The 26,142-nt window shown below is 36.4% G+C and overlaps 1 protein-coding gene across 5 annotated transcripts; it reads left to right on the forward strand.

Annotated features, from left to right (window-relative positions):
• The first annotated feature begins 5,528 nt into the window (after positions 1-5,528).
• Clk4 (CDC like kinase 4) lies at positions 5,529-25,410 on the forward strand. 5 transcript variants are annotated; one of them, XM_047556212.1, is made up of 14 exons: positions 10,137-10,222; positions 11,050-11,116; positions 13,616-13,674; positions 14,741-14,963; positions 16,077-16,167; positions 16,565-16,631; positions 18,973-19,089; positions 19,176-19,342; positions 19,556-19,650; positions 19,943-20,072; positions 21,151-21,233; positions 23,920-23,999; positions 24,978-25,068; positions 25,150-25,410. In XM_047556212.1, the coding sequence occupies exons 3-14, from the start codon at positions 13,622-13,624 to the stop codon at positions 25,288-25,290; spliced, it is 1,338 nt and encodes a 445-aa protein (XP_047412168.1). In that variant the 5' UTR covers positions 10,137-10,222; positions 11,050-11,116; positions 13,616-13,621; the 3' UTR covers positions 25,291-25,410. The 5 variants fall into 5 exon arrangements, with proteins under 5 accessions (XP_047412166.1, XP_047412167.1, XP_047412170.1 ...); XM_047556210.1 differs by lacking the exons at positions 11,050-11,116; positions 13,616-13,674 and adding an exon at positions 5,529-5,663 and having other exon boundaries at positions 10,062-10,222; XM_047556211.1 differs by lacking the exon at positions 11,050-11,116 and having other exon boundaries at positions 10,086-10,222.
• The last annotated feature ends 732 nt before the right edge of the window (positions 25,411-26,142 follow it).

Genomic DNA, 26,142 nt, shown 5'->3' on the forward strand with positions numbered 1-26,142 from the left:
GGTAAATATATTTTCCCTTCCATGGTTTCATGGATTGGTTGACAATTGATAATGTTGGAAGCGAGGATTAAGAAACCTAGATGCCCTTCAATTGATGAATGGATGAAGAAACTGTGGTATATATATATACAATGGAATATTACTCAGCCATAAAGAATAATAAAATTATGGCATTTGCAGGCAAATGGATGAAATTGGAGAATATCATGCTAAGTGAGATAAGCCAATCTCAAAAAACCAAAGGAAGAATGATCTCGCTGATAAGTGGATGATGACAAATAATGGGGCGTGGGAGGGGTTAGTTTTAAGGTTAGAGTTAGGGTTAGGGAGGGGAGCAAGAATGGAGGAAGGAAGGACTGTATAGAGGGAAAAGAGGGGTGGGAGGGGTGGGAGGAAGGGAAAAAATAACAGAATGAATCAAACAACATTACCCTATGTAAATTTATGATTACACAAATGGTATGCCTTTACTCCATGTACAGAGAAAAAACATGTATCCCATTTGTTTACAATTAAAAAAAAAAAAAAGAAACTCTCATTTTCTAACCTGTATGAGAAATTACTTCTTTAGCTCTTATGGCCATTTTTGTCTATAAAAGCCTGTCAAAGATAGACCAATAGGTTGCCAGAGATAATCATAGTCCAGTTTGATGTCTGATCTTCAATGATAAATAGTCCATCAGGATAGTTTTAATTTTGAAATGCTGAAAAAAATTCAGAGTGAATTTGTCAGAGAAATCACATCAACTGGGTAAATTTTTAAGTATGACTTTAATCAGATCAGTGTAGGTGCATAGTGACCTGAACAATATGTGTCAGACATTAGGAAATCAATAAAACATTTTAGGAACTGCTTTGAAACTCTGGGACTCTATATTGAGCTGACATCTGAAGTTTCTGTAGTTTCTGACACCTGAAGTTTTCTTTGTTCAATTCCTGATTTTCTGTACTTGTGAGGAAGAATGATGTGGCTAATCTATAGCAAATGAGAATCTAAGAATCCATCACAGAATCGGCTTGTCATTCTATTTCCTTTTCCTTAGGCTTTTTGGGCATGATATGTGAAGAGTTTTTGGCAAACTGCTGATCTACTACAGTTTCCAGGATCAGAAATCAGAGGAATCCTGAAGGCATATCCAAAAGGTACATTCAAGGGCAAATTGGCTCTGAGACCCTTTCATTGGTGATAGCAAAAAGTGACAAGGCAACTGGAAAGTCCAGCCTGTTGCACTCCCTACAGAAATGGAGTTAACTCACTCCCTGCACCCTTCCACTTCCACCTCCGATGTACATTGCAAAGTGCGTTGTGAGCCCAGGGACCTTTCTAAGATTGTTTAGTTTGACTCTTTCTTGACAGTGTACTGTGTGACTATCCTTACAGCCAGTGTCAGGAAACACTGAAGAAACCTTGGATAGTATCTGCCTGGGGCAGTGTGGGATGCCTGGGTGACCCATTGTGACTCACTGTTGAACAGTGACCAAGGTATTGCAACCTTTAAATACCTTGAAGTGCCAGAAATAAACTCATTGTTTCATCATGAGCCTTCCATGATACATCACCTTGAAAAGTGTTTTGAGACAAACTCTTTGGTCTTGCCCAAAAGATGGACTCAACATGTTTTCCTCTAGTGACTAAGTAAAGTAAGTTGCTATATACTTTGTTGAATGAGTTGAAACAGTCAGTAGAACGGGTTAAACATAACAGCTTTGGAGCAAGTAAGGTGTGGGTTTGAATCCTGGTTCCAGCACTTGATAAATGTGACCAAGTAACTAATGATTGCCTCATATGGTTATTTAGATTAAGTTAGATCATGTCTATAAAGTGATTAGCATATAATGAATGTTTAATTAATAGCTTAAGGCAACCAAAAAATCTGACTGAATTCAGCTTGGCAATTATCAGTAATAAGCATCTTATAAAAGAGGTTATAACTTTGTTATGGGTTCATTTACACCTTTGTAAAGATCACACTATGAAAATGATCAACTTTGGTTAAATTTAATTTACACAATAATTTAGAGTCTGGAATTCTGCTTTTATAAGTGAATGTTTTCTATGACTGAAGTTAATCATGTAGAACATATGTTCTAGAACATCTGATAAGAATATTCTTTAGTTACTCTTCACAACAAAGATTTTCTTTGTAAGTTGTTTCTAACACATGGTTTAATATTTTCTTGGACAAACTTGTTCTTGTGTATAGATGAAGTTACTGGATTAGGCAGTGTTTATGATACTGGCAGTGGATTCTCAGAAATATAAATAAATCATCTCATTAAGTCTTCGGATCAAAGTTGTATATTTGTCAAATAACTATTTTAACAGGAAGGGTTGAGCTGCCATACAAGTAGAAGCTAACTAGAACAGAGATCCAGGAGTAATTGTCCACCTTTGAGTTAATCACTTCAGAACTTAAACCAACTAAGCAAAATAGCAAATGCAGCTTACGCAGACAATCTACAAATATTTAGTGACTTCTGAACACTGAGATACCAAAGATAATATAAGATCCTTGCCTCTAGTCAAAGCTACAGAGAATATTCTGGAGTACTATGGTATAACTTACTTTATTATGTGTTATATAGACACTAGACATAGGAAAACCTTGACTTTCTTCTGATCACTACATAATTTTAAGAATAGGTTTTTGGGGCTGGGAGATAGCTCAATCGGTAGAGTGCTTGCCTTGCAAGCACAAGGCCCTGGGTTCGATCCCCAGCACTGCCAAAAAAAAAAAAAAAAAGAATAGATCTTTGGGTGGTACAACTAAAATACTCAAGATTACTCCAAAATAAAATAGTGGCAATTATAAAGTAGAGCCACTATTGTCACTCTTGGTTGTTAAAAGGAATGTGTGATGTTTATAAAAAAAAAAAAAAAAACTTCTGCAGGTGGCATTCCCACATAGCTGGGTTGTGTGTCTGTTATGGGGGATTGAACCCAGGGCACTTAACCAGAACCACAGACTCAGCCCTTTTTTGCATCTTATTTAGAAATAGGGTCTCATTTAGTTGCTTAGGGCCTCACTAAGTTGTTGGGGCCTCACTTGCAATCCTCCTGCCTCAGTCTCCCAAGCCACTGGGATTACATGCATGCGTCACTGCGCCCAGTCACATGGCTGTCTTTTAACCTGTGCTGCTGTTTAAGCATAACTGTGTGTACACTGTCCTGACCACACTCTTATATCCTCATGAGCGAAGACTGCTCATACTCTAGCAAACAGGAGAAATTTCTCTGACTCCAGCTTGAGTTTATAACCAAATGTGGTGCAATTTGAGCCCATCCTACCTTGCAAGACCACACAGTATATTCAGCTCAACATTCCATTTGATAGATGTCCCTGAAACAATGTGTAATCAGTCCCAGAATATATAAATTTCATTCTTTGGGTAAACTGTTGGCATACCTGAGTGAATCCTGGCACACCAGTGCATCTTGGTTTACTATTTGAGGACTTCTTTCATCACTGAAGTAGTTAAGAGTAGGGGAATGGGTGGATATTGATGTGGTCAGGGGCAATGTCGTAAAGGAGTTGGACCTTCATGGGCAGCTGAGATCTAAACTTGTAGCTGCAATCCAGGTGACTGTTTCATTCTATAGCATAGAGAGTTTTCTCTTACAATTTTCCAAGGGTCTTTTCAACTTCGTTTCTTTACTTCATTTATTGAAGTGGGATACAATCTTCATGAAATTTATCCAGATGCATCTTCTTTATCTAGATAGAGTAGATGACACAAGTTTCTATGATGTTAGATCACTAAGGATATTAAGGTACCCTCCTTTTATCTATTTAAGGTACAAGAGTTCAGGACTCCCACATGTAATTGTGCCCACAATAATTCAATCCTACTCTTCTAATTTTGATTTCTGGCTTTTCTTTATATCAAGAGAGTCCTAGTCAGAATATAGAATTCCCTTGACACTTTTCATTACTAACCACACCTAAATCTTTCTCAGCATTTGGTTGTTAATATTTGCCTCCTGTGTAAATTTGTTTTGTGTTGCTAAAACAAAATGCCTGGGGCTGGGTACTTTAATAAATGGTTTATTTATCTCATGATCCTGGTGGTTGGAAGAGTCAAACAGCAGTGAGTCAGCATCTTGGTGAGGGCCCCTTGTTTATGTCCCAAAATGGTGGATATTTTGAAAGAGAAACAGTCTTGTGCAGAAAGGGCCAAGGTATGGGTTGGCTCCTTTTTATAAAAATGTGCTCTGCCTGGCACGGTGGCTCATGCCTGTAATCCCAATGGCTGGGGAGGCTGAGGCAGGAGGATCAGGAGTTCAAAGCCAGCCTCAACAACTTATTGAGGCACTTAGTAACTCAGCAAGACCCTGTCTCTAAATAAAATATAAAAAAGGGGATGTGGCTCAGTGATTAAGCACCTCTGGGTTCAATCCTCAGTACCAAAAACAAAAACAAAAAACAAAAAAAACTGCTCTGGTGATAACTTCTATACTACCCAACCACACTGCAAGAACAGCATTAATCCTTTCTGAGGGTGGAGTCCCTATAACCAATTACCTTCCACAAGGACCCACCTAAGCGTTGTGGCACTGGGGACCTAGTTTCCCACCCATCAATCTCTGAGGGATAAACCATACCCATAGAACTTCCCTTGTTTTGACACCCTATTTTTCTTTCTCCTTCCCCTGATCATTCCTTCTCTGACTGCTTCGCCTCTGTTCTTCGAAAGTGTTGCCCAGGGAACAAACTTCGGCCCTCAAAACTTCTGACCCTATCACATACACACTGCAAAGCTGTCTGGGGAGTCTTAGAAACGCCGAATACCTTATTTGAGGTAAGCAAGCCCCTAAATGGACCTCAGTAGCTTGCCTTGGATGAATAACATAGGAAGTACTTTCTTAGGAAAACTTCCGGCTACCTCTTTTGCCCCGAGGTCGGAATCGTAACAGGAAGAACTTTGTCAGGAGTCTTAACTTCCCAATTTTTTGTTTTGTTTTGACTTAGGAGCACTCGCCCTGAAAAGCAACTCCTGAGCTTGCTTTCTGAGACTTCTTCATTATTTATCCGAATCCATTTTAGACGGGAAGCTCCCAAGTGAGCTGGACTTCAGCAATCCGGTTCACTGAACGGCGCTCAGCACCCGCCCGGGGTGGCCTGGGGGGTCTCTGGTTGCAGGGTGTGGCGTTGGGGAGGCTGGGGGAGGGAGAGAAGAGTGCAAAGTGCAATGGTGCGTCCCACTTGAGGGCGAGAGTAAGAGAACGGGTCACGGCGGGCTCCGCCGAGGGATGCCGCACCCAGTAAAACTACACTTTGAGGAGTTAACGCGCGCCACGGCCTTAAAGGTTTCCTCTTCGTCTTTCCCTTGGGTTCCGAAAAGGAAAACAACCTAACCCCACTCACGGACCAAAGGGCGGGGCGTCTGTGACGTAATGAGCGGAGCCGCGCAGCCGCAGTGTGCAGGAACAGGCCGCGCTCCTTGCGTCACAGAAGCCACGCCCCTTACGGGAGGTGCGGGAACGCGCGAGGCTCTGTCACGCAGGCGCGTTCGCGCGGTGTAGGTGGTGCTAGAGGCCGCCTAGGGGGTTGTAGGGTGACGGCGCTGCCGCCATTTTGTGGGGTGTTTGTCGCAGCGGCTGGAGAGGAACGACGGCGGTTTGGCGACATTTTTCGGCCAAAGGGCCTTTTGCTTTCGCAGAGGTAAGGTTTTGGGTGTGGTGTGCTGGGGTAGGAGACTGTCGAGTCTTATTTTAGGTCTTGGAGCCAGGTGTCCGAGAAACGACCGGGTTCCTGGCCTCGGCCTCTGGGGACTGAGTTGGCAGTTCCTGCGGGGTGCCGATCCGTTGGTGGCCTTAAAAACCTGAAGGTGCTCAGGCGTCGCGGCTCAGCCGGAGGCCCTGGGTTAGCCCCACGGTGCTGACCGAAGATCTCGGGCTCTCCATTGACACTGTCAGGGCCTCGTCGGTCCTGCGAGCGCGAGGACGTGTCGGTAGACCCCTTGAGGGGCCGTCGCTGGTTTTGTGCTGTCGGAGATCGATTCCTCCGCCCCAGATGCCTGACCTCGCCGTTTATAGCGTTTGGGGACCCTTTCCGTAGTCCCGCGTTTGCCCCTGTTTGTGCGCCAGAGCCTCTGGCCAGGTGCCCCCGGGCTGAGAGGTGGATGAGGATTGGGCGAATTCAGGTGGTGGATATCACCTCGTGCTGGTGAGAGGTTGAAACGTGGGGAGATTCGTCCTTTGTGCAGTACTGCTCCCCGCCACCCCCAAGGCGGAGCATACCATTGTTGCAGAAAATGAGCCTTTCTGGTAGTTTTGCGTGTGAAGTAGCCAGCCAATATGTGCTCCAAACACGTATCTGCAGGCTTTTTTTTTTTTTTTTTTGCCTATTTGAAAATGCTCTCGAATCATAACTTATGACCCTTTTTTAAAAATTCTTTAAACTGTGTTCATAGCATAAAGTTGTCAAGTATTTATAAGATCTTTAAAAAAAGTGGTGGAGGATCAGATTTCTAATACTGATGTATCTATTGTGTCGGGTGTTTTTATTGAAACCACACGGTCACCCGGTGATTCTAGCACGTAGGATTTTAATTTTTTTTTTTTAACTTAATTAGAGACAGCATGGTGCTTTTAGGTAGTTTTGTTTTTCTATATATGTGAAGAAAACTTACAGAAGGTGGGTCCAAGAAGCTTCTCTTTGCCTCTTGAGAAAATATTTCTGAAAATTGCTGGGGACCAAAGTCCCCAATTGTTGTGTTTATGGGGATTGGAACCAACAGCTGAATTAAATTTAAGTAGTGATTCCGACTAGAGAAATTAAAATCTTGGGCTCTCCCAAGAAACTCATTCTTAATGTTTACATGTTAATAACTTTCCTAATTTGAACACTTTGTCGTTTTAAAGGTGAACTGATTTTGGCAGACGGACAATAGGAAGGAGAGAAACAAAACTAAAGCAAACACAGATGTGTTGCAAAACTTGCATAATGGATGGTCATGATAAATACCCTTAGTCATCAGAAGCTGTAATTTTGCTTGCTATTTAAGAATGCTTAGGGTTGTCACCAGGATGAGGGTCCTGAGGATGGTCCCCAAAAGGGAAGTGAACTTCAGCTCTGGTTGTGAGGGTCCTTTGATATATGCGCTCAAAAAGGAATTTAAGGACCAAAGTGAGGCACATTGTTGGATTTATTGAGAGAGAAAGAAGTACACACTCAGGGTGGAGTGTGGGTATTAGAGAGGAGTGTGCTAGTTACATCTTATCTAGACATATTTATACATGTAAGATCAGTAGTACAGGGACATCAGCTAAGAAGGTGTTTTCAGTTCTCCTTTGTGTTGATAACTGGACATGTTGATCATTCCTGCGATATTGGTCATTTACAGACATGTTGTTGATTACTCAAAGAGGGGGTTATTTTCGGTCTTTGTTTTTGATGCATTTTGTTTTGTGAAAACAGTACTTCATTGTTGTACCTGTGGATAAGGTCTAATAATTGATGTAATAGTTTATGACCTTTAAATCTGAATTTTTAATCCATGGCAAAGTGGATTTGAAATCATGGCCACATTTGTATTGTTGCCATTTTTCTGCCTCTCTTTTAGTGTCTTCTGTCTTAACTCAGGGTTTAGAGGTGCTTGGAAAGACTGGGGTCTTGGATTTAATCACTAGCATGAGGGTAGTTAGGGAGAAGAATGTTTAGCCAAACTGAGTTTTGAATGTGGTTAAAGTACAATTTTGGCAATTGAAGGAACAAGTTAGGAGAATTCCACTAGAAATAAGGGGGGAGGAGTTATTTATTCATTTGGCACTGGGGATTTAACCCAGTGGCAGTTTACCCCAACCTTTTTTTATTTTTTATTTTGAAACAGGGTCACAGTAAGTTGCTGAGGCTTGCTTTGAATTTGTGATCCTCCATTTTCAGCCTCTGGAGCCTCTGGGATTACAGACTTGTGCCACCATGTCGGGTTAAAATAAAAATTTTGATGACTCTGAAGAAATTTTGTTTTTTTGGCTTTTAAATTTGTAGTGTCCTTTATTTCACTTTCCCATATTGAAGTGACTGTAACAAACCTGAAGACTCATTTGCTAATTTCCAGTGAGAAGCCCAGGATAATTTTAGGACTTTTGTTTGACTTGATCAGTATCTTCTCTTGTTTGTTTAGTTCTGGGAATTGAACCCAGGAGTATTTTACCTCTGAACTACATCCCCAGCCCTTTTCATTTTTTATTTTTGAGACAGGGTCTTGCTCAGTTGCTTAGTGCCTCACTAAATTGCTGCCACTGGCCTGGAATTTGTGATCCTCCTGCTCAGCCACCTGAATTGCTGGGATTACAGGTTCTCTTTGTTTTTTAAGTAAGCGTAAAAGAAGCCATATGGAACCAAAAGATACCCCCTGAGCATACAATTAGAATCAACAGAAAATTAAAATATCTGAATGTTTGGACTGAAGGTGGTAGAGTACTTGCCTAGCAAATTGGAGGCCCTGGGTTGATCCCAGCAGTGGTGGGGGTGGTGGTGAGTGAGTTTGGTGACATCAGGCTCTGATGGCATGATACATAATAGGGAAAACCTCCCAGGAGAATTGAAGCTGCCTCATTTCAAAGCCATTAATTTATTTGAAATTATTTAAATTTTTACCTTGTTTGCTTATTTCTCATTTAGGAAGCTGAAAAAGGTTAACTAAATTGATTTGCTGCATTTTAGATTTTTTTCAGCTCCTTTGCTGAGTTGTAAATTTCTTTTTGCCACTTTAACTCACCCTGTTTAACAGAGTTTGGACCTTACTGTTAAAAATTTTACTGCTTTGAAAAAGAATTAAGTTGGGAAGAGGTAGATTGGTTAAATTGAGCACAGGTTCAGAATCCTGCTGTGTATTGGAGGTTGTAGATTGAATCTGGAAATTGTCACCCTCATTGTCTCTATGACAATGCCTCATTGTGCATCCTTATAGGTTGGTTTCTTTTTCAGGGTCACTCCAGATTTAGAACAAATCAATTTTAATTTTAAGAATAACTACAAGATGATTTGCAAATAAACTCGAATAGAGAAAATATGATTTATAATATCATCTTTTGGTTTTTCTTCAGTTTCTCTGTTGACTATTGTGTTCTTTCACCTTTTGTGTGTTTGGCACGGGATCAAACCCAGGTCCTTGATCATGCTAGGCACACACTGACCTACACCCGCATCCCCTCCTTTGTTATTTTGAAACCTTGGAGTCATTCCAAGATTTAGAAAAAGTAGTTTGAGAAAAAGCTTAATTAATGAAAAGCTTTTTACTTTTAAACAAAAGTCACCTCCCATATTTAGTATGCCTAAGTGTTTCTTATATTGATTATTTGTATTATACTTTGCCCAAGCCTCATGATACTTAATATTTATCTTTAAATCACCTCACATTTTAATGTTAACATTTTTAAAAAATTTATTTCTAATTACAAAATTAACATAAATGACAATGGCAACAAATAAAATTGATTTCAAGCTAAATACTGTTGTCTACTGAAGGTTTAAACCTGAACCTTTGGAGAAATTGAAGATTAAAAACTTTCACCAGGTAGTGTGGTGCATGCCTACAGCTACTCCAAAGGCTAAATGAGGAGGATCCCAAGTTCAAGGCAGTCTGGGCAACTTAGACCCTGTCTCAAACTAAAAACAAGAAAAAGGGCTAGGAATCTAGCTTAGTGGTAGAGTGCCCTAGGGTTCAATCCCCAGTACTGCCAGGAAAAACATTTTTTTTTTTTTTTTTTTTTTTAATGGGGCAGTTAATAAGTATTATTTGAAGACAAGAACCAAGCTGAGAATTTGTTCTGATTATACTCAGAAGAATTGAAAGACAATGTATTTAAGGTCTCACAGTGTTATCCATTATTTAGTACTGTGCCCCTTGGTAGTTGTCAGATATACCAGTGGTGGAGTGCTCTGTGCCTTGAGAAGCATACTTAAAAATATTCTGCAGCCTTTTTGACCCCCATATACCATATTTAAATAATATTAATGTATAATGTTCCTATTAATGTGTAATGTTTCATTTATTAAATGTAACTCCAATCCCCTCTAACCTCCATAACTCACTTTTTATTTTTTGGTTAACAGATGCGACATTCCAAACGAACACACTGCCCTGATTGGGATAGCAGAGAAAGCTGGGGTCATGAAAGCTACAGTGGAAGTCACAAACGGAAGAGGAGATCTCACAGTAGCACACAAGAGAACAGGCATTGTAAACCACATCACCAGTTTAAAGAATCTGATTGGTAAATTACTCTCTGATTAGTAACATTTTAGTCCTAATAGTTTTAAAAATTTATTATTTGCTTATATAACTTGTGTCAAGTTATAGAATTCAGTCAACATTTATTCATTCAAAAACTCTTATTGATTACTGTTATAGGCTGGCCTCTGCAGTTGCCAAGGCTATAACTGCGATAAAACAGTTTCTATCATATTATGTGTGTCTCTGGGGGTATTGAGAGACAGTTGATCTGCAAGTGAATGAAAACTATATTCAAGGGTTGGGGGTATAGATCCCTGGTAGAGTACTTGCGTAGCATGTGTGTTTGATTCCCAACACCATAGGAAAAAGTAAGCAAGCAGGCAGTAGTATGTTGTTTCCTAGCTGTCAGTAACAGTTGGGGAGAATGTCCATTGAGTGCTTTTAACCTGTGCTTGGAGGGATTTGGGATGCTCATTTAAGTGTTTCACAAGTGAAGTGGGGGTGGGGCAGGAGTTTGAGATAAGAAAAGCAACGTGGATATGTTAGAGTGCATTGGGGATTAGTCACTTATGTTCTATAGGTTATATTTACAGAATAAGGCCAATGAATATGTTTGGTATTTTAGCTTTATTTAAGAACTATTTCTTTTAGGATAGGGTCTCAAAATATTTATAACAGTGTTGAGTCCTGGTTTTTTTTTGTATTTTACTGGTGTAAAATTGGAAGTAAAACATTTATGTAGAATTAAAGGAATCCTAATGTTCTAAATATTAAAGCCTAGGTGAATAGTTTCATTCACTCTTCTCCATTAATTTCCCTTTCTCATTTGTTCTGTGTTGGTTCTATGTTTTTTCCTTGTTTGTGCAGATGTTCCATTGGGACTGTTTACCAGATTGCTTTCTAAATTAGCCAGCTGGGGTTACTTTAAAAAACAGTATGTAATTTTTTTCCTCCTCCATGCTAAATAGACATGTTCTGCTAAATAGCGAGCTTATTTGTAGTCAGTGTAGACTAATCCTGCTTTTTAAAAACACTATTACATAAGGGGAAGGGGGAAGGTTGATGGCAGGATTTCAGTGACCAGAGCAAATTAGTGTACAGTAAACTGTAAAAATCATATCTGTATCCCATTATATTGTTAATAAGTATATAAAATAAGGCTAACAACATAGTACTAATTATTCATATGTTTATTATATATTGCATATGTAGAAAGGAAGTGATTTGAGTGATGAGTAGTTCATTCATGTTCATAATTAACTACATAGACATGATACCAAGTCAGTCTAATTAACCACCAGACATATTTGGTGGTAATAGCTTACCATAATCCAGAAAATTCTAATAGTCTTTTTGAAGGTTAAAAACTTCATGAGTGATTTTTATAAAATTATAGAAAAAATTCAGATGTAGAAAAATGTGAAGAAGTTAACCTTAGTAGAATGTTAGTGACCCACTGTTTGGCAGTAAATTGTTTCTTGATTATTTGTTCTTAAAAAGATTTTACAAATCTTTGCCTTTGATTATTTCCTGAAAATAGACTCTAAGAAGAGGCTAAAGGTATGAACTCTTAAAAGGTTCTTGTTAAATATTTTTTAGTTTTTAGAAGGTTCATACCAAATTGTACTACTACAAAATGCTCTTTCCTGTTCCCAACAAGTCTTGGCTATTTCAAAAGGCCAAGAATAATGTTTTGTTTGAATTTTTAAATTTATAGTGAATCTGTCCACTGTTGTATATTTGTGGACCACTTGAACTTTTTAAAAACTCTTACTCTATTTTTCTACTAAAGTATATTTTTTCTTACTAATCTAGAAGTGCTTTTTATTATATGTTTTAACCTTTTGTCACATATATTGCAAAGTGTCTTTTCTTTGTGATTCATCTTTTAGCAGTAGCCTGTGAATTGGTATCCCTTCCTACAGGCTTAATCCATTCTGCACACTTATTAAGAAGACTGATGTGACTGTAAATATCACTTTTATATCCTTAAATGTCTTTCTATAACAAAGCATCAAGTCTTAAACCAGCGATAATCAAATTTTAGTGTGAATAGGAATCACCTTGGAAGTGTGTTTAAAAATGCAGATATGATTCAGTGAGTATGACCTTAAAGCCCAGGAATCTCATTTTTAATAAGAACTCCATATTCTAAGTTGTTATTAAATAGACTGTCCTTTGAGATACACTCCTTAGCCTAGTATTGTAATGATCTATTCTCAGCCAGAGAATTTGCCTATATTTCTCAGGGCAAAGATTACTCTTGCTGGACTTGTCTACTTACTATTACCTGAGTAATGCATAGACAAATCCATCTGTAAGCCATTGTGGCTAAAAGTACTGCAAGTGTAAAATGGTAATATGCCATTTTTTTCCCCTTGGAATTTCTTCTGCTTCCCCCTTGTCCATATCCTGGCTTCCCTTTAAGGTACAACTGTATTCCCATCTTTTTCACGAATTCTTCCCTGACCATTTTAAGCAGATTGAGTTCTTTCCCTTCTCTGACTCTTAAGCACTCATATTCAGTCTTTCAGTATTTACTGCATTGTTGGGTTTGGTTTTATTTTTATGTGATAATCTCAAATTGTTCATTATTTGTTGGCAGGGACTTTGCCTTATATAATTCTTTTTTTTATCTCCCACAGGACCTGTGTGGAAATAAAAATGAATGCCCCTAACCTCATTAGCTTTGACTATTTTGAAAGGCTACAGTGAAATATTCACTGGGCATTCAGTGAATATTTTAAAAAATTAATCTGTTCATTTTGTCTGCCCTGTCCATAGCCTGTATAATTCTATAGTTTTTGTTTATATAATCTCTAAGCCTTGGTCATTATAGATTGAAAAGGTTCTGATCTTTTTAGTTTTTCCTTATGGTATTGCATCATGCTGTTTTGTTTTTCTGTAGATTGCTTTTGGATTATCAGCAGCTCCAATTTCATGTAGTATTCCAACTAATGATTGTTAAGTGTTTTTTCTGATAGCAAGATTTTTTGGATTTTTATGAGAAGGATGCCTTACAGAACTAGCCAGGATACAATTAAGAGTGTGGTATTCCCTAGCTTGTTGTGGAGATTTCTCCGTGACACTTTCAAACCAGCTAACCTAGACCCATAATCTTACCCTAGAATCCTGAGTTGTTTCTCCAGTGACTAGAACTTAGACTGGTGACTAAGAACTCTAGGGAATAAGAATGGGTCTTGCATCTCCTGCCTAAGTTGAGTAGTAGTAGGTGCCAGCCTTGTTGGGTAGTAGCTTTAAGGGTGTTTCTCTCCTTTATTTCTGCCTAAACCAGAACTCTGGGAAAAAGCATATTCTGGGGAACCTGAAGGGGTTGGTGAGGGCATTTTAGGCAACATCTGTCACTCCATTGCTTGTCAGGATTATTTTAGCTAATTTGTCTGACTGGGCAGGTGTCCCCTCTCTCCCTCAGTGCTCCATGTGCATCCCTCTTGAAGCTTCGCACTCTGTCGAAGAGGACACTCATCCCAGGTAGAGAGGGGGACGGGAAACTGGGCCAATTGAATCTGTCCTTTTCTTTCCATCAGATCAAGGCTACTTAACTGGGATCCATTGACTTCCTGAGGTCCATGACCTCTATGAAACTATTTGCCAAGTTTTGTTTATGTATTTGTGTGTTTCTTGGGAAAAGAGGGTCCACAGCTTCCATCATATTCTCAAAGAGATCTGTAGATCCAAGCACTGTGGCACTAGATAATGATGTTTTCTATTGTGTGTTTCTTGTGTATTTCTCAAGCAGGAATGATAGGAAATTAGAAATGCAAAGTGAAGTAGGGTGGAGGGACTTTTGTAAATCCTAGGCAAGCAATTACAGGATCCCTTTCTCATTTGTGGGGGATATCTTATAGTTGTCTTCAGCACACTAGGCAGTATTGAAAGTTGTCTGTTTCTCAAGCAGGAATAACAGGGTAGAAATGCAAAGAAGAGACAGAATAAGTGATGTATAATAGTAGTTAGAAAATGTCTCAGTTTTTATCACTAATGTGCATATCATTTAGGGATCTTAATTTAGTCATCATTAAAATGAAAGGGCTAGAATACATTCAGGGCTCCTTGTATCTCTATACACCTTCCATGGAAGAATTTTCTGCCAAGGATGTCTAAAATGCACTTATATTAAAAGAGAAAGGAATCCTATCTTGCCTGCCTCTGATTGTGTGTGACTCAGAGAGAAAAGGAAGCTTAGTTTTAGATGCATATATCATAAGAGTGATGAGTTCCAGAAGAGTCATTTTGTGAATTTTTTATTTTAATTTTGTCCAGAAGGTAAAGGAACACTTAAGTAATACACTAAACATAATTTGACTCAAGCTTTTGTTCCTTGGTATGAAGTGCTTGACAGCAATTTTTATAATGGAGAAACATGGACCCATTTGCTTGTTGGTTAAAATTATTTCTTAAGTTTGTGAGATAAGTATAAATTTTAACTCATGAATTTTTTCTTTTATTATTTAAATCAAGAATTCTTGCGTGTTTTGTTTGAACCATTTATTCCAGAATGAAGAGAATAATTTGAAATCCTTTAATGTGTTTGCAGTCATTATTTAGAAGCAAGGTCCTTGAATGAGAGAGATTATCGGGACCGGAGATACGTTGATGAATACAGAAATGACTACTGTGAAGGATATGTTCCTAGACATTATCACAGAGACATTGAAAGCGCTTATCGAATCCACTGCAGTAAATCCTCAGTCCGAAGCAGGAGAAGCAGTCCTAAAAGGAAGCGTAATAGACACTGTTCAAGTCATCAGTCACGTTCGGTATGATTGATTTTATTTTTATTTTGATTGGATTCTTAATTGTGTGTAAAAGCTCTTAAGGAGCTGATAAGTTTCTGAAAGTTTCTTTATATATGTAATGCTATTTGAATATAATTATATTTATTATATTACTTGAATCCTTAAAGGAAACTTCGACATTCTCATAGCTGATCTATATATTTGTTAGCTAGCCCTCACTTGCCCACATTTACTCATTCTGCAGACCAGATCATGAGTTTGATTTTAATAATGAAAATATTTTATTTTTGTGTTTGTATAATACATTACGAAAAAAAGATGCACCCATTTGTTCTTTCAATTGAGACATGTTTTTACTTTGAAAGATACTTCTTTCCTGACATTGGAAAGCAAATATGGAAAGTTGCACTGTTGGATACTTAAATATTGTTAACCTGTATATAGCATAGTTCCCTAACACAGTGCATCATTGTCTGTAATTGCATCTGTTGAAATTGTGAATATGGGTGCTGAATGGGAAGTGTATTTTTAAAAAGCCAGATTTTTTTTTAAACACTCAGACATTTTCACTTGTTTTAATCTGTAAACTGAATTGCAGTTTTTCTCCCCAACTTTTCTTTGATAGAATTAGCTGTTATTGGCTTGAACATTGAAATTAACTAGGCTTTGTTTTCTCCTTTGATTTTAATTATGTATATGTCAAAATATGCTAAATAAGACAATTTCAACAATCTTGACATTTTAAAACATTTTTCTGACAAACTAGACATCTCAACTCACAGCATATGCTAGTTGTAGCAAGAGATTAGTAAATCATGACATTGCATTCTTTAAATTTCAGACTTCAATTAAATCAGTATTTTAAAGAGACAATTGTGTTGTTTTTTCTATTGCCACTTTAAGTATCTTATCTGAAAATCTGTTCCTTGCCATGTTTTTCTTCTGTAACATAAACTGTGCCCTGTGAATTTCTGGGGACTGAATTTGAAATTGCTCCTGCCAACTGTTCGTGGCCTGGTGCTTATCTGAATGCCTGAATATCTCCCCGCTGAATGAATTGCGTATTCTGCCCTGAATTCACTCTGATATATTGATTGGCTGGACGATCTTGGTGCTGCCCACTTGCCGTTCCAGAAGAGCCACCGAAGGAAAAGATCCAGGAGTATAGAGGATGATGAGGAGGGTCATCTGATCTGTCAAAGTGGAGACGTTCTAAGAGCAAGATGTATAGAATATTTTTCAACACTTTTTAAACTTTGCAGACAGAATAATCTTTTTAAGAATAGTTTGTCAGCGGGGGGCTAAAGAACTCTTCATTGCTTTTTTGTTTTGTTTTTTGTGGGTTTGTTTGTTCTTTTGTATTTTCTTCTTTTCTGTAGAATTTAAATATTTCTACTCTAAAGTTCCAAAATAATCAGTGGAATTTGAGTTTAGAGCAAGAAAGATAGCTCTATCTAATTGTTTTTGTAGCAGATGAAAATAAAATAATTTGAGTGCTGAAACATTAGTTATGCTTTGATAGAGATCATTTGAAAATATTCCACACTTAAGCATTCATTGTTTGAATAACTAGTTAATTTGTACTTAGTTACTTATATCTCTTTTTCTCTCCCTCACTTTAGATGAAATCGTGGACACTTTGGGTGAAGGGGCCTTTGGCAAAGTTGTAGAGTGCATTGATCATGGCATGTAAGTTTACTTTTACATCTTTGAGCATTCTGATATTTTTGATAATGAAAGCACCCAAAATTTAAATGAACTATTTTTTTTAAGTAGTAGCAACATGTTTTCCTGGGAGATACTCAGCAACATTTCTTTAGATATACTTTATTTATCTATTTTTCTTTAGATATACTTTATTTATTTTGATGAAGAATGCTGACAAATTCTGTCAGATTTGAGTTCATTGAAATTAAAGTGTGTGTTCAACTGAAGGAGTTTCCCAGAGCTTAGGTTGTTGGTCCTCTATTAGGAGAGATTGAGCTACTTTTGGATTGTAGAGACAAAAGCTTATCTAAACTTGCATAATAGAGGTAACTTCCTACTCTACAAAGGAATTATCCTGCTTGAGACCTACAGAATAAAGTCCAGAATCTTTAATGAGGCATACCTACCCATTTGTAATTTGACCCTCTGCCTCATTTTACTCTTTTTCTTCATTAACTCTATTCTGTGGTTTGTCCTCTTCTTTGTAGCTGAACCTTTTAAAGCAAATTTAGTAGAATTGCAAATTCTAAAATGACATCTAAAATTTTTCATCATAAATAAATTGGAAAGGATGTAGTTTTCAACTTATTTTAAACATGAGTATTTTAAAAATAAAACATCTCTCTTTAAACATATTGGAGGTAATCTTAATATTACAGCCATTTGATAATGTACTATCATTCATGAACAAACTTTCTTGAATATGTGCTTATAAGTGTTTTATCCTTGGGCTGGGGTCCTAGCTCAACAATTGAGTATCTGCTTAGCATGTGCAAGGCCCCCTGGGTTCAGTCCTCAGCAATACAAATTTTTTATTCTTGAACTAATTTTCATTCCATTGTCCATAAAGAGTATTATCATAAATTATTTTTTATTATCACCTCATCTTCTCTGCAACAAAAAATGTGAACATAAATTGAATTTTATACTTTGAAATATTTTTATATTCACAGAACAGTTGTTAAAATAGTGCAAAGAATTCCCATATATCCTTCACCCAGATTCCCCGGAGCAAACATTTTACCGTATTTCCTTTTTTATCTACATATACATATATCTTCAAATTTTGCCAGCTGATCTTAATTCAGATTTCACCAATTGTTCTTTTGTTCTATAAACACTGAGAAAGAAAACTTTTTGATCATATAATTAAAATATATGGGAGTAAGAATTTTGTCACACCTTTTTTTTTTTTCCTCTTTCCTTTTTTGAGGTGCTGGTGATTTAACTACCAGGCTTTGTACCTGCTAGGGGAGTCCTCTACCACTGAGCTAACTACATCCTCAGCCCCAACAGTTATAACAATTCTTTTAAGTCTGGAGATACATGCCAGACATCTTAAGGAGATTATCAAAAAAACATTTAAATGATTTATCATGCTACAACCTAATTGAGACCTTGTTGAAAGCAATGATTTGGAAACCAGCAAATGTGGGAAAAGGGTTTGCTATCCAGCCAGTTGAATACATTTGTTTGTTGACCCTCAAAGATATTTTACAATCAAGATTTTCTTTTGTAAAGTGGAGGCACCCAGTGTAAAAGGCTTGAGTACTAGCTAGCTCACCTTCAAGCAAATCAGGTGTAGAAAAGAGGACAAAAGAAAGTTGAAGATTCGAAAATTGATTTCCTCAAAATATTCATGACTCTAAACAAGTGCCCCATTGTAAAGCCCTCTACCCTATGCTCTTGCCATTTCTGCATCTTGCTCTATGACTGTGCCTAATAATCTTAACATTATCTTGGCTTCATAACTTGAGGTAATGTCTGCCTAAATATTTCATTTCCCTCCCAATTTGATAGACACAGCTATCTTTAAGGACTTTATATTCTTTTATTGTATAAATAAGTTTTTTTGTTTTGTTTTTGTATGAAAAGTTGGGGGCTTCACTTCTTCTCTGAAGGAGTCCATTAGACTGTGTGAGGCATCCATTTTTTTGTCCCTAAAATCTGTGTACTATCTGGCATAGAGTAAGCCTAATCTGGTGAATGAATGAATGAATGTTAACTGTAGCATATTCTGTTCTTGATTTATGTTATATATATATATATATATATATTTTTTTTTTTTTATAAAGTCTAGGTAAATGTAAAATTATAGGAATAAACATTAAATTTATAAGTATTAAGAGAATCATTGCTTCATACAAAGTATATTTTGTCAGATTATATAAAAGATGTTATGGAATTTGGTGTAAAAAATTTTTTTTAAATTGTTTTAGAAAAATAGCATAGAGGATTAATAATTAAAATTATACTTTATAGGATAGCTGGCTTCAGCCCACTGCCATATAGTGATTGTATTCATCTTAATTTTGTTTTTAAGGGATGGCTTACATGTAGCAGTGAAAATCGTAAAAAATGTAGGCCGTTACCGTGAAGCAGCTCGTTCAGAAATCCAAGTATTGGAGCATTTAAATAGTACAGATCCTAATAGTGTCTTGTAAGTATAAATTTGAACTGTGGGCCTTTTTATTACATGAAATTACAGATTTCTAATAACTGACTTATTCTTTTGATTTATTTCAGCCGATGTGTCCAGATGTTAGAATGGTTTGATCATCATGGTCATGTTTGTATTGTGTTTGAACTGCTGGGACTTAGTACCTATGATTTCATTAAAGAAAACAGCTTTCTGCCGTTTCAGATTGATCACATCAGGCAGATGGCATATCAGATCTGCCAGTCAATAAATTGTAAGTATATTTGATAAATCTTTAAACACCAGAAAATTTAAGATTTTATTATATAAAAAACATTAGAAATTGTCACCAAAAATATACATATATATTACTGGTAAAGATGAAACCCTCTTGTTCACCATATCCACTGCTAATTCTCCTTCATCCTTCCCATTACCAGTTTAATTTCTAGGTGAAACTAATAATGTCTTTTTGTTCTCTTTGTAGTTTTGCATCATAATAAATTAACACATACAGATCTGAAACCTGAAAATATTTTATTTGTGAAGTCTGACTATGTAGTCAAATATAATTCTAAAATGGTAAGTTAAAGACTTGTTTTAATTTGGGTGGTTATCTTTAAAATTAGTTTAGTTTGGCAATCCTTGCCTGAGGAATTTTACTTTTGAACCCATTATGTTTGGATGTTTAACCCCAAAAGGAGTAGGTCTGGGAGCAAAGTTCAGTGGTAGAGCACTTGCATAGCCCCTAGTAGGTTCTGAGCTTGATCCCTAGCATCCAGCCCAAAAAAGGGGAAAAATTATTTTTGTTTGATCTTTTGAGTAGTGTTATGTCTTTATTGAGTCTCATGTTTTCTCAACTGTATCTTTGTAGAAACGTGATGAACGCACACTGAAAAACACAGATATCAAAGTCGTTGACTTTGGAAGTGCAACATATGATGATGAACATCACAGTACTTTGGTGTCCACACGGCACTACAGAGCTCCAGAAGTCATTTTGGGTCAGTAGACACCAGACTTCCTTATACTATAATTGAAGGAGAGAATTTTGTTCTTTTTAGCTTTTATTTTATGTATGGGGTTCATGGCTAGAATGGTGATTTTAGCAGTATACACAAAACATTTTCTGTTTTTATTAAAAACGTGTGAACATTACTATAAATATTTTTCCTGACTAATTTGAATGTGATAACTACTTGTGAAACATGTTCCAAGTGGTGGTTATTTTTTAATGGGGTTATTGAACATAAAAGAGCAGTTTCCATTAGCTAAGTTCATCATAGCATTGTGTTTTGAAATTACATAGGTACCCATTTTCATGCCATCACAAAAGTATGGTTCTGATAAAAGTGCTAATGGTTTGTCTGGTAGTCTCTAGACATAGGGTAGATAAAGGTCAAGAGGAGAAGAAAGAGGCTTGTCCAAGAAGAGAGTTTCTATGATGACCATTTATAGGAGAATGACTGGAAAAGAAAATGAGTTAAAGTGCAGAGTTTGAAATAAGAAAGTCACTAAGGTAGCGTACATCTTATGTCTCAGAATTTAAAAGTTAAAAATTTTAAAGTGAAAGATGGGGTTGGGGACTTACAGAGACAACAAGCGAAGTTTAGATCAGATGCTATTGAGAGAGTTCCAGGCAAGGGAGAGTTGATAGAAATCTGGAATTGGAGTCAGTGGCCTCAAAGAAATCTGAAGATTAGGACCATCTTTTGTATATCTGAGGATAATGGTAAACCTGTATTTGCACTAATAAAATGTAAAACTTCTGAACCATCCGTAAACTGAGTAGATAGTGTCGGTAGCAGTTCTCCTCACCGTGTGAGCAGTTCAAAGAATATGGAATTGGTAGTTACATTTGGAAAATATTAGGCAGTCTCCTTTTATTTTACATAAAATGTTCCCTCCCGGTATCATGAGATCATACTGAATAATGTTTGATTAAAAAACTAAAAGTGTAAACCCTGGATTTGTTCTCGTATTTTCCCAAATAGACTACATAAAGAGTTCACCCGTATAGGGAAGGATTTATAGAAGATTAAAAAATTGTTGCATGGTAACATACTTATGTTTGTTTTGTAGCTTTAGGTTGGTCTCAGCCTTGTGATGTTTGGAGTATAGGTTGCATTCTTATTGAATATTATCTTGGGTTCACAGTCTTTCAGGTATGTATCTAGTGGATTTTATTTAATAATTCACAATAAATTTTAAATGTTAGTTTTAGTTTCCATATTTGAAAGTTGCCATAGATCATTATTCTTGAGATTAAACTTGCATATGGTAAAGTGGTTATCCTCTAAAACTCAATTGAATTAAATACTGTTAGTGAATAGTTATAGCTCATTTAAATATGATTGGTTCATGTATGGTTCATCTTGCCTCATGTTCCCATTTTTTAAATTACAGAGCTCTTTTATAAATTTGCATTAGTGTTGATGTAGCTAGTTTTTAATTCAGCTCTGGTTATATGACCATGAAGAAGTCACTTCTTTTTATAAAAGAATTTAGTTATGAGTGTATTTTACTCTAAAAATACAGCTTCCATGATGTCTTAGGCATTTCTAAGTTTTAAGTGTATAAAGACAAAAGGCATCTCAGTCTTCAGGGAAGTCATGGGAAAACTGTTCCAGTGTAATGTGGTGATTGCTACAGTGGATCAATGGAGAAAGTGTAGGGAGACTCCAGGGAGGATTCCCTGGATTAAGGAAGGAATCACTGAGGAGGCGGGGAGTTTAAGCCAATGCTAGAAAGAAAAATAGGAGCTAGTCAAAAAATGGAATGTGATGGGTCTGTAAGGAAGGAGAAATAGTAACTAAATGCAGAGGAGTAAAGGATTATATTCTAGCAGGGAAAAAAAGTGTTTATCGGAGTATTCCTTATAAATGGGAAAATGATGACAGTAGGTAAGAACTGACCAGAAAGGACATACACCTTTAAAAGGTATTTGATTTATCCTTGAAGTCAGTGGTTTCTAAATGTGGGCTGGTCCAAAGTAAAAATGATTATACAGAGTTGCCATTCTAGCCTTTATTTAGAAATTATCCCTCCTGCTTTTTTCATGTTAAAATGTCCCTTTTATGAAATGATAGTATTTGCAGGTAGTTAACTTTTTGTTGTTGTTGTTGTTCAGTAGTTGGGTAGAGGACACTGGGTAGTGAATCCAGGGGCACTTAACCATTGAGCCACATGCCCAGCCCTTTTTTGGTATTTTATTTAGATACAAGTGTCTCACTGAGTTACTTAAGCCTTCACTAAGTTGGTGAGGCTGGCTTTGAACTCAAAATCCTCCTGCCTCACCCTCCTGAGCCACTGGGATTATAGGTGTGTGCCACCATGCCCAACTTCAATAGTTGAATTTTTAAAGTATAAGTCCTTATTTGGTTAAATAAAAAGTAGGAAACGCTGTTTTGGGTTTCCATTTTTTTCCCTTATAAATTTTTAATTACATCTAGAATCTAAGCCTTGGAAGCTCTAGATAGTGCAACCATTGGAGAATAAGTAGAGTTGTGATATGATCAGGGTGCTCCATCCATTGTTCAATTTTGTTTTCTTTGTGGGGGAAGGTCTGTTAAGATCCCAGCTCAGAACTGCTGAGGTTGACTGCAGTTAAGCACTGCAGGAGCAAATGAAGCTATGCAGAGATGAGTAATGGAGATGGCTATCACACATGAATGAGTTCATTGCCTGTGGGGCACCTCACCAGGCTTCTGTTCCTTTGCAATTTGTAGAGATCTTGTTGAAAAATACTCAAGTTGGTAGACAAGTTTAATGTCTTCAGAACCATGGTTATCAGTCTGTTATAGGAATTGGTTTCTAGTTTTGTAGTAAGCTGTAGAGTCAAGAAAAAGTAAAGCTAAATGCATACTTTTTCCCACTGATTTAGTTAAGCAGGTGCTTCAAGTGATTTTTATAATTGTAAAGCACTTTAAGGCCTTAAGTGAAATTCAGATTATTAGCATTAATTTGAAATGTGGAACTAGTAATATTTATTCTTGTCATGAATTAATAATGTCTTGAAGGCAGTGTGCTTGACACTGTAGTTGTTAGATTTAAAAAGCAGTTACACACAACCCTGCTCTCTAAAACAAGGAATGGCAAACACAACAACCATGGCAAATTGTGTCTGATGCTTGTTTTTTTAAAAAAGAAAATTAAGTAGGGACCATTTGTGAGCAGCTAAGCCTAAAGTGTTAATTATGTGGCCTTTCAGGAAAATATATGCCAAATACTGCTCTAGAAGCATGTCATTTCAGCTGTGTATGTTTAATAGTTTTTTAAATTTTGCTTTATAAAGCCAAAACTGTATCAGTGAATAAGAATATGAGCTTTGCTTTGAGTTTATGGTTCAACTGTACTCATTTATGAGCTATGTGATTTTAAGATAGTATTTAACCTCCTTGAACTCATTTTCCTACACATACAGCTGAGGATTGTTGTGAGAATTATTGGGTATTTTCAGTACCCAAGATCAGTGTTATTAGTAGCCTGGCTATTTGTTCAATAATGGAGGTTAACTTTGTTAAGCAACTAAGATTAAATGAGGAGGTGACAGTATTTTAGGTAATCTTCTCCAGTCATTCTTGAGTTAAACAGTGTGAGAAATACAAATAATGAAGGAAATTGTTCAGTTTACATTAAACAAGTTACGTGTTGCTTGCTGTATAGACCTTATTAATCCATCTCAGAGACAGGCTCATTCATTATTGTTTCATCTTTGGAGAATGTAATGTGCAGTGTAAATTATATAGCTGTCTAGTTCTTTTATTTAAGCACCATAGTCTTATGTTCTCTTTTAATATACATGTAGGGAAATAAAATGAGTGCTCAACTTTTTTTTCTACATTTTTTTAGACTCACGATAGCAAAGAGCATCTGGCCATGATGGAACGAATATTAGGACCCATACCACCTCACATGATTCAGAAAACGAGGTATGTTTTGAGATTAAAGCCCTTCCTTGGGTATATGCAGTGGCCTCAATTCCAGCCCAGAAAGCTTAACATGGTCATAATACTTGTTCCAATGACTGTGGATTTTGAAAAAAAAAAATTCTATGCTAAAGATAACAGAATTACATCTTTTTACCCCTTTTTATTTTTTTAGTTATATGTGAACACAATGCCTTTTTTTTTTAATGTGCTTCATGAAGATTGCTCTCAGTGCCTCACACATGCTAGGCAAGCACTCTACCACTGAGCTACAACTCTAGCCCCTACGCTTTTTTTAAAAAAAGTCAATGTTTTCAAAAAATAATTCAGGGATGGGGCTAAAGCTCAGTGGTAAGAGTAACTGCTTGTCATGTTCAAGACCCTGGGTTCAGTTCTCATACCATAAAAACAAACAAAAAACTATTTATCTTATGGTCTAATAAATAAAACGGAGTTTTGTTTTGTTTTGTTTAGTTTTTTAAACTTAAGTTAACCTTTGCATAAATTTTTTTCCTAAGTTGATATAAAAATAGAAGGTGGGAAAGCTTATTTTTTGTACTCTTAGCAACCTAAGTTTGATTAACTAGCTGTTTATCTGTGGACATGATACTATAGTGGTTTCCAAACACACTTCACAAAAGTCATCTAAGGAGTTATGTTCAAGATTCCACCCCATTCCAGATCTGGTGAAAACAGAATTGATAGAAATGGATCCAAGAGTCTGTGTTTTTAAATCTGGCATTGTTCCATTGTATTTGGGAACAACTTAGATTATTAAAATGCCACAGGATGGGGAATAAAAAGGGAAAATACTATATAAAGTATAATGCACATTTGTCATTGAAGTTTTTTTTTTTTTTTTTTTTTTAATTATATGTAGGTGCTTATACATCTAGAGAAAAAAGGTTATTCTTTACCCTGTTGGTAAAGATATTGGATCTTTTATTAGTTTACTAACCCAAGACTTCTTTTTCCTTCTAGAAAACGCAAGTATTTTCACCATAACCAGCTAGATTGGGATGAACATAGTTCTGCTGGTAGATATGTTAGGAGACGCTGCAAACCATTAAAGGTAAAAGAAAAAAGGATTAAAAGAAAAATAACATTTTTACTATTATTAGTATCCTTTTTAACAAAAAAAATTTTTCCCCAGGAATTTATGCTCAGTCATGATGAAGAACATGAGAAGCTCTTTGACCTGGTTCGAAGAATGTTAGAATATGACCCAACTAAAAGAATTACCTTGGATGAAGCATTGCAGCATCCTTTCTTTGACTTATTAAAAAAGAAATGAAATGGAAATCAGTGGTCTTACTATATACTTCTCTAGAAGAGATTACTTTAAGACTGTGTCAGTCAACTAAACATTCTAATATTTTTGTAAACATTAAATTATTTTGTACAGTTAAGTGTATATACTGTATGTTTTGTATCTATAGCAAATTTACCTTCTTAAGCAGGTATGGTCTTGATAATGAATGAAATACAAAAGTTGAAATTAATTTTCCTTTTTGAGATTAATTACCATTTTTAAAGGCCTTTGGAATTACCTTTGTGTCCAGTGATAAATGTGATTGGTCTTGTCTTTTGTACATGGAGTTTGACTCTGAAGTGATTTTTTTTTCTTTTTTTTCTTTTTCTTTTTTTGTCTTTTTTTTTTTTTTTTTTTTTTTGAGTAAAAGGAAATCTTGACTACTTTATTCTTAAGTGAATATTATTTATATACCTCAAATTTAAAATTTTTGAAGTTTTTTTTCTGGAATAATGATATAGGTAATTATTATTATTAACTTTAAATAGGCCTAAATATTGGAAACCAAAACCCACAGAAAATGTTTACTATTAGTTTTATTAAATTGTAGGTTTTGTATTGTTTTATTGGGTCAGTGGGGGCAAGTAGGCATTCATGGAAAGTCATCCAGTTTGTCCATCATGACAGGTTGTTTACTAAAACACCAAATACACACTTGGTTGAAGATTAAAGCCTAATTAGAAAGTCAGCTTGGAAAATCATATTTTCCAAGAACTCCTTGGTGAGTCACAGACATAAAATAGGACTTCTGCTGCCTGAGGTTTTCATTTTGAGGGATATTTTTGGTGGTGCTGGGGATGGAATCGTAGACTTCATGCCTACTAGACAAGTACT

Source organism: Sciurus carolinensis, chromosome 6, assembly GCF_902686445.1.
Source record: "Sciurus carolinensis chromosome 6, mSciCar1.2, whole genome shotgun sequence".
Lineage (NCBI taxonomy): Eukaryota > Metazoa > Chordata > Mammalia > Rodentia > Sciuridae > Sciurus > Sciurus carolinensis.

Bases quoted from the DNA above. Each gene is read 5' to 3' on its own strand.
- Clk4 (XM_047556214.1), top strand. From the start codon at position 10,120: ATGAAAGCTACAGTGGAAGTCACAAACGGAAGAGGAGATCTCACAGTA. The intron at 14,964-16,076 runs GTATGATTGATT...TTGCCGTTCCAG, and splicing joins CAAGTCATCAGTCACGTTCG to AAGAGCCACCGAAGGAAAAG. The intron at 25,069-25,149 runs GTAAAAGAAAAA...ATTTTTCCCCAG, and splicing joins GACGCTGCAAACCATTAAAG to GAATTTATGCTCAGTCATGA.